This window comes from Centroberyx gerrardi, chromosome 4, assembly GCF_048128805.1.
Source record: "Centroberyx gerrardi isolate f3 chromosome 4, fCenGer3.hap1.cur.20231027, whole genome shotgun sequence".
NCBI lineage: Eukaryota > Metazoa > Chordata > Actinopteri > Beryciformes > Berycidae > Centroberyx > Centroberyx gerrardi.
Genome location: NC_136000.1, coordinates 13,845,629 through 13,856,353, shown reverse-complemented (window position 1 = coordinate 13,856,353; position 10,725 = coordinate 13,845,629). Strand labels below are relative to the sequence as shown.

Sequence of the window (10,725 nt, the reverse complement as noted above, 5' to 3'; positions counted from 1 at the left end):
GTTAGTAGGCTAAATTACATCCGCTAACTTGTAAGTAGCTACATATCCTATTAAGAGTAGCCTATTTGTTCATGTAATATTTGTTTTGACCGCTAATGAATAAATCATTTTATTAAAAGAAATATGGAATCTTCCTTAAAGTGTGTAGCCTGCTTTAGTCAATATACTCTTCCATCTTCACCTTATGTCTTTTTTTCCTCCTCTGAACAATTTATCTGCAAGATAACAGCCTACAACCAGCCAGGGTTTTGTTATTAGGCCTATTGAGGCTAGGCTATTTTAGTGCGGATAAAGAACAAAATCCCTGAAACAAATGAAATTGGATTTCAAAGTTAGGGCAATGTTAAACGTTGATATTAATAATAACGGATCAGATATACCCATATATACCCTAGCTGTGCTATTTCTGTAAAGTAGCCTACCTTCTGTATCCAGCTCTCTATTTGTGTTGCGACACCGCCATCTAGTGTCGGCTACGAGGAGGCGACAGCCAAATTGGTCCTCTAGCTGTCCCTTGAGGATGGCTATTGCGCCTGCGCATCCAGTGTAACAAGATGGCGGAGAGTGCGGAACTGAAGGTAAAGCGAACCCCAACAATATATTTGACAAATAAATGTTTCACACACAACAGTTTGAATTACGAATCATAGAAACACGGTTACTTGACGATAGTGAACTGAGAAGTGTTACTATAAAGCACATGGCAAGAAAACGGCAGTGAAGTGGAGACCAGACCAGACCAACTGTTAGCTAGCTGGCTAGCTCGCTAGCATTAGCTTTGTTATTGTTGCCAATGTTCCGTTAGTCAGTGTTTCGGCTGTGTTGCTCACCTGCAGATAAGGCCAGCTACTGCTTTAAGTAGGATGAACACCACGTTTGTGCAAACATTTCGAACCCTAGTTCAGCGCAATGTTAGCCAGCTGACTTTATTAATAGTTTGCTAGCCGCACCGCCATGTATGCTAAAAATGGGCTCTGTCTATTCCCTGGAAGTGAAACGCAGTTTAGCAACCGTTATTAGCTGACTAGACATAGTCCACGGAATGTAGTCTCTGCATATACAATCCGATTAATCATCTAATCCAAGACGATCAATATTGACATGTTTGGAATAATATGAACGATGTGTTGTGGTCTTGTTGCAGTCTGAATACAGCAGCATCCTGCAGTTTAGAGAGAAGTTAAGGCGGTGTTAGCTAGCTAATTCATTCAGTCTCGCTCTTCCCTTCTGTCATCTTAATGTTGGTTTTTAAACAAATGTTCATGAGTCCTTTCTAAATAATTTGCAGGTCCCACCGCTGTTATACGTTTGACAGAATATTTTATTTTTATCTCATAAACTGCTCTGTTGACGCTCCTTTACCATAGCACATCATATTAGCTGTATCACTGGTACACATTGCAGCTAGAGTATTTGAGGATGCAGTCCAGATTTATAGTCAGTTTTACAGTATCAAAGGCAATCAACATGTACAACATGTAGCCTACTAACTCTTTGTACATCAAAGAGTTAAGATGGTCCATAATGGCCATAATAGGCCACTATTGTCTTTGTGGCAAATGTCGCTGGTGCCATCAGAATATCTATTGTGTTACTGAAAAAATCACCTGTTGTAGTTCCATGTCTCTTTTCAAATCACTTAGCATAGATGGGCTTGACCAATAATCAAAGCAGGTAACCAAAAGAATAAGCGAATTGATTTCCTGGAAGCAGGTTTTGTTTTTTAATGCCAACATCAGAGTTCCTTTAGGCTAGTGTGTGCACAGTTTTGATGTGGTGAGTTTTTTGTTGTTGTTGTTGATTTCATGGTGCAAAACTGTACCAAGAACCGCACTTACTCATGGATAGGGACATGGGATTATTATATTTTCACTTGCAGTGTCTAGTGATACAGTGCTTACAATGGGCCACCCAACCAGTTGTGTGATTTCCAGTATTGAAAAAGTAGACTGAGTACCTAAAACATCAATGTGTGGTCTCTTCTTCTTATGTATCTAAATCACAAAGTCACTGTGCAATTGAGCTCTTGTTGTCAGAGTCTTGATTGTGATACTATTGCTGCAAGAAAGGGTAGCCAACAAAATAATGTTTGTCCTTCTGCTCCAAAACAAAAAATGTTAGTAAGTTTCATGGGTGGCACAGGAGTCTGTCACACCATTGTAGCCAAATTTGCAAGCCAGTAAATTATTTCTATGATAAATAAAATAAAATAAATATTTATGACCAAAACCATAAAGCTTGAAGTCAAAATGAGGGATGTCAAAAACCTGTTCCTTTACATCGGCTAAAGAAAATATGCTTTTCCAGGGTGCTGTGTAATAAGCCATTTTTCCCTTTTCATTTTTCATCAGCAAATGGTAATGAGCCTTCGAGTTTCGGAGCTCCAAGTGTTATTGGGGTATGCAGGACGGAATAAGCACGGGCGGAAACACGAACTTTTGACCAAAGCCCTCCACCTACTGAAGGCTGGTTGCAGTCCCGCAGTGCAAATGAAGATCAAAGAGCTCTACAGACGGCGCTTCCCCACCAAAATGGTGTCACCAGTGGACCTAGCCTTGCCCAGCGTCCATTCCGCCTCCAGCCTGCCCGCTGGCCTTGCCCAGCTGGGATTCGACAGCCACGGTTCCCCCTCGCCCCTGCTGCCCGTTTCTTTACTTGGACCTAAGCATGAGCTGAGTCTGCCTCACCTCCCCTCCGCCCTGCACCCTGTTCACCCCGATGTCAAGCTTCAGAGATTGCCGTTCTATGATATGCTGGATGAGCTCATCAAGCCGACCAGCCTGGGTGAGTCCACTTCCTGCTCAGCTGTCTGTTTAGCAGTAACACTTCATGTACCTGCCTACTGAGCATTGTAACTACAGACATCTGGACTGTGTCTTGTCAAAACCATGCATGGTCCTGGTCAACGCTAATGATTAAGCTTTGAAACAACATCATCACAGTACCTGACTAAGGTTATAGTTCACAGAGCAATCTGACTGGTGTAGAGCTAAAGCCTCTTCAAATACCTGTCCCTTAAAAGTTTGATATAGTGTATTGTTACAGATATAGTTTGATATACAGTAGGTCTAGCAGTAATATCTTTAAGTTTCTCTTGAAATTGCCAGCTTCTCTCAGTAATGCTCTCTCTATATTTTATTTTTCTTTGTGTCATTGCACATAGCCTCAGACAACAGTCAACGGTTCCAGGAAACGTGTTATGCCTTCGCATTAACACCACAACAAGTTCAGCAGATCAGCAGCTCCATGTAAGTGAGGAGGCTCTACTGTGCATGTTGCCCTGTCGAACAGATGGGAGGGAAAGGGCAATAATATTGTTAAAGTATTGTAAATAAGTAACTGTAACTTCTTAACTCATTACATGAATTGAAAAGCTGATGTGTTTTGTTTCTATCACATCATGTTAAATCTGATCCCTCTAAGTTGTTACTAAGTATCGTGTTACACTGCTCATGCACTCAAACAGAATATGACCAGCTTCACCTAACTTCTATTTTAATCCTATAGGGACATATCTGGGACCAAATGTGACTTTGCAGTTCAAGTCCAGTTAAGGTAAGTCCAACATATTTTTATGCTCAATAATGTTTTCTTTTTTATTTTAGTGAAGAGGTGCAGGAAAGAGTAGAAAGAGTAGTGGATCTGTATTTACACATTCAACTTGTCTCATGGTCTTGAAGAGGCTATAAATGTTCATATCGAAAGTCTTTTATTTCTGGTCATTTAATTTTTCCATTAGTCTAAAAAAAATATCACACAATTTCTGTAGGGTGTTACTTTCATAAGTCAAAACCTTCTGCTAAGATTCAAGAGAAGAGTCTTTGTTTTTTTACTTTGCCTACGGTCACCATCAGTGATGTTATCACAGAGCACCATAGGATTAAAATCAACATGGATCATTCTGACAGTTTTTTCATAAAAGAGTTTATTATTAAATTTGTGGGTGAAAAATAATATCAAAAATGACACTCTATTTTTAAGCTTCAAAGAAGGATCTTAATGGTTTGAGACTGGATTGACACTTGAGTGGAAGAACATAAGATACCAAGCATCTATTAACAATTCTTGGTTGCAGAATGATAAATTTACTGTATGGAAGAAAATGCCTGCTAACTAAGTGTCCAAAGTGTCCGAGTATTTTTGGTAGATATAGTATATCAGAGATGGTATTGGCTTTACTTGACACAACTGAAATGGTAACATAAGAAAGCAAACCAACGTTCTTGTGAGAGTGGCCATTTACTATGAGGAAAAAATTGCTTTTGACATCCGTGGCTCATTTGAATTTATCTCCCATGTAATTACTTTTCTTCTTTTCCAGATTTTGTTTATCAGAGACAAGCTGTCCCCAGGAGGATCATTTCCCCCCCAATCTGTGTGTGAAGGTGAATGGCAAGCCCTGCAATCTCCCGGTGAGTTTTGACAGTGCACCGTTAGTCTATCTGTCCTGTAATATTTGCAGTGTATTGCACCAGCAGTTACTGAGAATCAAAGGCACTGATGTATGATGTGTTTTTCCCTGCAGGGATATCTTCCTCCAACCAAAAATGGAGTTGAACCAAAAAGGCCGAGTCGCCCCATTAATATAACCTCTCTTGTTCGATTGTCCACCACGGTCCCCAACACAATTGTGGTGTCATGGACTTCAGAAATTGGGAGGGTAAAGAGATTCAGATTACAGTATTGACAAAGCCTTTTTGAAACAAGTGTCATAGCATGTCCAAACTGATGTTCCTGTGAAGCCTGAGGAGAATATTAGTCACTTGGACATGACCTTATTTACTCATTTTTATGTCTTTTGTCAGAGTTTTTCCATGGCTGTGTATTTGGTAAGACAGCAGTCCTCTACAGTGTTGTTGCAAAGACTACGGGCCAAAGGAATTAGAAATCCTGACCACTCCAGAGCGCTGAGTAAGTGGCCACTTGATTTTGTAAAAACATGGGGCTAGCATTGTCACTCTGCCCTAAACTGAGTAGGGAGTGGAAAAGAACAGCCCATCAATTTTTTCTTGTTCCACTGCAGTTTTCTTTTACCACTCATGCATACACACATTCACATTTTCCCCCACTGTATATACTCTGCTGTTTATTGTATATGGCATTGTGGATTCATCTCATTGTGTTTTTCTCTAAATCATGTTCCCTGTATACAATCCAAAGGATTATAGATGAAAATTTGCAGTTTGCTAATTCTGGGGGAGTTAATGTATTTATCCACCGGCCCTGTTAAATAAGTAAACACTCACTGCACACACTGAACAAAGACAAGTCTTGTATTTAATACTTCCTTTTTGCTTATATCCCTTCTCACAGTCAAAGAGAAGTTAACAGCTGATCCGGAGAGTGAGATCGCCACCACCAGTCTACGAGTCTCTCTTCTATGTCCTGTAAATACTCTACACTACTTAATTTAGAAGGAAGCTGATGTTATTCTAGCTACGGACATGTCATATATACTCAGTAGCCTGCAGAGTGTCTGTAACAGAAACAAAAATATGTGTGTGTTGTATTTTTTTTTAAGGTTGCAATCACAGACCCTAAGTTGTTATTCGGCCTTGTGACAGAACAAATTCAGCCCAAGGTCAATGCAAGTTAGGTTCTGGGAATCCACAACAGATAAATTATAGATGTAGACAGATATATAAATCAAAACAAAGTTCATGTCTGAACACCCAGCTGTTTTTGGTGGTGGGGCTTTAGCTTTCAGTCTACTTCAGAAGCACAGTCCATATATTGTAGAACACAGTTGCTCCTACAACATCCAATCAGTACAAAAATTTGAATGGTATTTCATGCAGTACTGTGGGGTTTATTTTGAGTGCCTCTTGTTTTTTTTCAGCTTGGGAAGATGAGGCTAACAATCCCTTGCCGAGCGTTGACGTGCTCACACCTTCAGTGCTTCGATGCTACGCTTTACATCCAAATGAATGAGAAGAAGCCAACCTGGGTGTGTCCAGTGTGTGACAAGAAGGCGCCTTACGAGCACCTCATTATTGACGGGTGAGGAAAACACTGTTCCAGCTAATTCTGGGCAATATAGAAAGTTCTCCAATATATAGATGTTGTTTCATGAACAATATGAGAAATTCAGTGTGGTGATATTGAAAATATTCTTATTTTCAATGTATCTTTCTCCAGTTTAAGGGAACATAATTCGGCAAATGTTTCTCCCCAAAATCTCAATTTATTCCCCTTTAACTTTGACCCTGCCCACTTGTGGCTTGTGTGTGTGTGTGTGTGTGTGTGTGTGTGTGTGTGTGTGTGTGTGTGTGTGTGTGTGTGTGTGTGTGTGTGTGTGTGAAAATGGAGAAAGATGGGGGGAAAAAGAAGAGTTCAAATGATTTTAGATGCCAGCAAGGATTTAGTCCCCAAGAAATGTTATGCTGCCTCTGTTGTATGGAGATGGTTTGGTTTCAGAATGTCACAACAAACAAAATGCTGTTATTTGCAAAGTTTGCCAGAGACAAGTGGCGATACTACAAACCTCTTGCACCATTCCAAGCAAAAGTGTGTTGCTGTATTTAGGAGTGTACCAAACTCCATGGGGTAGCACACCCTTTTCCCATGCAAAAGCAACACCCTGCAAAACAAATCACTCTGGTAGCTTTGGCCTTTCTTTGCATACCATGTGAAAGGAGAAGTAGTACGTGGGAAGACATAGACATGCATTTTTTTAACATGACTTTCAACACTTTAAAGTGTCATGTTTATGTTAAAGAAAAACTCTTTTGCAAGTACCTCCTTAAGCAGTGTGCTGACCAGATACTATGGCTAATAATCAGTCAATATATTGGCTATAGCTTTATAATCTAATTTAATCTTTAATTTATATTTGTTGTTCAGTCAATTATTGACTCTTTGTATTAATTTGAGATTATTTGTATTTTGTATGTCTTATTCTGAAGTCTGATTTCAGTAAATGAAGACGGATATAAAAATGAGGAACATTGCTGGAAAGTGTAATTAAGGAAGAGAAAATGTGACCATAATGACACATTGTATATCAATGTTTGGTCCATAAATATCATGATATAATTTTTAAGTCATATTGCCTAGCTCTATCTTTAGCAGATATGAAATGGCTTTTCAGGTATATGATATAAATGATCAATAAAGCACTTGTAGTTGTGATTTGCCATATTGCTTATTTGCCAAGTTTAGTTGCAATATCTTGCTGTCTTCACAGGTTGTTCATGGAAATCTTGAATAGCTGTTCTGACTGTGATGAAATCCAGTTCAAAGAAGATGGAAACTGGTCCCCCATGAGGTCAAAGAAAGAGGTGCAGGAGGTGTCTGCTTCGTACAATGGCGTAGACTCTGGTACGTATCTAGCAGATCTCTCAAATCTGATTCTAGTTTTTTGTGATCAACGAACACAGGGTGAGTTAACTCTTTCTTTGTAGATTCGTGTCGGACAGAAATGCCAGAGCAGAAGCACAGCTCATCTAATGACAACAGCAGGAAAGTGGATGTGATTGACCTGACACTGGAAAGCTCCTCAGAGGATGAGCTAGATGATGAGCCCCCTCCTAAGAGGGCCTGTCCCTCACTGTCACCCGTCTCTCCACCTCCAAGCAAGGGGTAAGTCTGCGAACCACAGATCAAGAAATTAGATCATAATACATTTTGTTTCTTGGGATCTATGTGTTTTTTTTATGCTTAATTTTATCCCCTCACTCTGTCTGTTACTATACTGATGTGGCATTCTCTCTACTCAGAGTATTGAACCTGCACAGCCAGGCTTCACCTGTGACCAGAGCTCCCAGCATGCCTCCTGTGGAGACAAGCTACATTCCCCCTCCTCCACCTCTTATCCAGGACTACCGCCACTATTACCACACACCTAGTGACCTGCCAGGTAGGGCCGTCGCTTGCCTTAAACGCAGATGTTTGTTGCATGTTAATTAACATGTAAATATGGCTAGTATATACACAGAATAAAGGGAACTCTTTTTGACAAGTAAATGGGCTGAACCGTCTTCATTTTCTTACAGATCTAAATTTCTTCTCCTTCCTCCAAGGCGACAATCAGGTACATTTACTCACAGACATTTGAGCTTCAATGCAGTGCCAGTGGGCAGCATCATACTGCAGCCTGTTCATTTCCCACTGTTGTGTAATCTTCACTCTTTCTGTCCTGTCAGCATTACAACATGGTGATGGCCGCCGCAGCAGCAGCGTCTGCCTCGGCCTCAGAGGACCACGACCTGCTCCTCAACCGTTTCCTGCCCTACGGCTCCTCTCAGATGTTCCTGGAGCAGCCGGGCACCCCTGGGAGCAGCACGCTGGCGGCCACCAACGGGGGCAGCAACAGTGGCAGCACCAGTAGCTTGGTGTCTTCCAGCAGTCTGCGGGACCGCGACAAGGACAGAGAGCGGGACAGAGACAGGGACAGCCACTCCATCTCAGGGTTGTCGAGGTCCTCGGCGGAAGCGGCGGCGGCGGCGGCCATTTATGGCTCCATATCTGACGTTATCTCTCTTGACTAGATCCACACAGAACTGAACAGAAACAACTCAAGGGAGAACTCGAGAACAGGAGCTCTTTGTAAATAAAGAAGAGGAAGATGAAAGAATACAGTGCTATGTACAGAGAGGAAAATCTATTTTCAATTTTACTTATCATATGTATATAAACTTAGGACGCTTCTTGTCCAGTGAGTTACTTCAGTTGATATTTTTCTGTGAATACTGAAGACTTTTTCACACCTCTTCATGTGGTCCTTTGATTATATTGTACCTTTTGTACTTGGTTTTTACGGTTTTGTTTCGATATTCCATGTCAGTGGCATTATCTCTATATAATGTTAAGTGCACAGAACCCTATGAGGTGACACCTTATGGAACATGATGTTTAGAATATAAAGAAAATGGGCATTGCTATAGATGTGCAAGTGGCAAGTCATGGCAAAACATGAGAATGTGTAACTTTCTTTATTTTCTAAATGGCATAATTTCTGTCAAAAATGTTTTGACAGCAGAAAGATCTGGCCATTGTTTTTGCCATCACTAGGTTTTTCTTTCAGACATTCATGCTGTGGTCATTTTACTATTTTTAAGGAATTATTTATGATGTAAGTTATGTTGGATGTATGCTGTTTAAAAAGCATTCCCTATGCCCCTAGGAGCTGTTGCCACTAGAAATGCAAAAGCAAATGCTAGATCCTTCTGTTGTCATAACTGCACTTTTTTCCAGCTGAATTCACCCGTGCTTCTTTCAGTCAAGTCAGATATCAAGGCTGTTCATAGTTCATAGTCTACTTAATATACGTATGAATTGGAAATTAGTCAGTATTGTAGGACCAGGCATTTTCAATGTGGGAATGAATGGCATTGGTCTAGCAAGCAGCCTTCTGTCATCAAATTACCTATTTGGACCATTATGCAAATTATGTAATTTATTTTTCTCAAATACAGTTGTCTTATATTGTGTGTTACACTTTAGGAGACTGCAGTGAGAAGGTGGGGAACCTCGGACATCTGCTCCAAACAAGGCTAGTTTCTGGTCAACTCACAGTAATTCTTTATTTGAAAGGCGTAAGGTTTGTTCTGAGTGCAGGTTGATAAATGATATTACATGATAATGTTTGAGTTCAGCACTTGCTTTTTACATAAAGGCTGTTTTGACCAGTGAAGGGTTCACAGTTCTAGTAAACACTTAAGGCATAGTTTTCAGCTTTGCATGCCTGCTGTTGCAGTCTCTGCGAATCACCTGAAAGCTGACTTGTTTGACTTCGTTATGCTTCTCCTGCGTGAGGCCATAGGAGGCATAGCCTACTTTGTTCAGTGTCTTTGCAACAGCCTAAAGAAAACCTATAAGATAACTGTGATAGCTTAGTTCTTTAGTATATCACAATGCATTCTGGCCCAAGAGTTAAAACGATTGAAGTTATTTTGGCCCGACCCCCCTTTTTTTTTTCTTGACTTGTGCTTACAATTAGGATTATTTATTATCATATATATTTTCTGCATTTGTTTGATTCGTGGATATACATTGCTGTCATTGTATGTGATATTTCTTTTGTAATTATATAATTAATGCTATTTAAAGATGTCATTGTTGCTTGACATGCATTGTAACATTTTCTGTTCTGTTTTCTGTTTACTATCAAATGATGTCAATAACACAATAGAGGCTTTGATCATTTTGACCCGCTACAAGGTCTACTGTGCTGTTTGATATTTGTATGAATTAAACAGATATAAGAAAGTGTATCTTTGTAGTTGTTCTAAGAATAGTCCTGAATCAGCTACCAATGTGTTTTTCTTTTACAGTATGTTGTAAGATATGTTTTTGTTTTACAAAAGAAAATCCTGAACTTCATCCCACCTTTTAAACAAGGAAATGTTTGATGTTGATTTCTAGCACAATGAATGAATGAATTGTGGTGACTGCAAATAATGCAATATCTCATACTTTGCATATTTTATTAATTAACATCATTGGGCTGTACTCGTCTCCAAGCCACAGGTCTCAAATAGCTTTTGGCCGCCAGATACTCTTGTGGCTAAACAGGTGTGGGATGCTGACTTTGAGGATTGATGAAGGATCTCTGTGTCCTTAACTGCAGGCCAGACGGGGACCTTGAGGCCGACATATTGCCATCTGGTAAGTTCCCCTAAACAGTGATTTGGGCCAAGGCTCCTTGCGGTTTAAAGAACAATCAACTGTGTTTTAGCTAAGCCTCAGGGAAACTGGTTAGGTTACACTAGTAAGGTCCATAGA

At 40.1% G+C, this 10,725-nt stretch overlaps 1 protein-coding gene across 1 annotated transcript; it reads left to right on the top strand.

Moving 5' to 3' along the window:
• The first annotated feature begins 539 nt into the window (after positions 1–539).
• Positions 540–10,248, top strand: pias1b (protein inhibitor of activated STAT, 1b). Its single transcript, XM_071896449.2, has 14 exons — positions 540–578; positions 2,352–2,784; positions 3,164–3,248; positions 3,508–3,555; positions 4,322–4,412; positions 4,526–4,660; positions 4,806–4,911; positions 5,314–5,387; positions 5,840–6,000; positions 7,187–7,320; positions 7,404–7,581; positions 7,719–7,858; positions 7,995–8,032; positions 8,145–10,248. The coding sequence occupies exons 1-14, from the start codon at positions 555–557 to the stop codon at positions 8,487–8,489; spliced, it is 1,992 nt and encodes a 663-aa protein (XP_071752550.1). The 5' UTR covers positions 540–554; the 3' UTR covers positions 8,490–10,248.
• The last annotated feature ends 477 nt before the right edge of the window (positions 10,249–10,725 follow it).

What these genes read in the sequence shown, in the direction of transcription:
- pias1b (XM_071896449.2), top strand. Translation starts at nt 555, where the DNA reads ATGGCGGAGAGTGCGGAACTGAAG. An exon ending in TGACCACTCCAGAGCGCTGA is followed by an intron (nt 4,912 to 5,313) that starts GTAAGTGGCCAC and finishes CCCTTCTCACAG; the next exon opens with TCAAAGAGAAGTTAACAGCT. An exon ending in GAGTCTCTCTTCTATGTCCT is followed by an intron (nt 5,388 to 5,839) that starts GTAAATACTCTA and finishes GTTTTTTTTCAG; the next exon opens with CTTGGGAAGATGAGGCTAAC.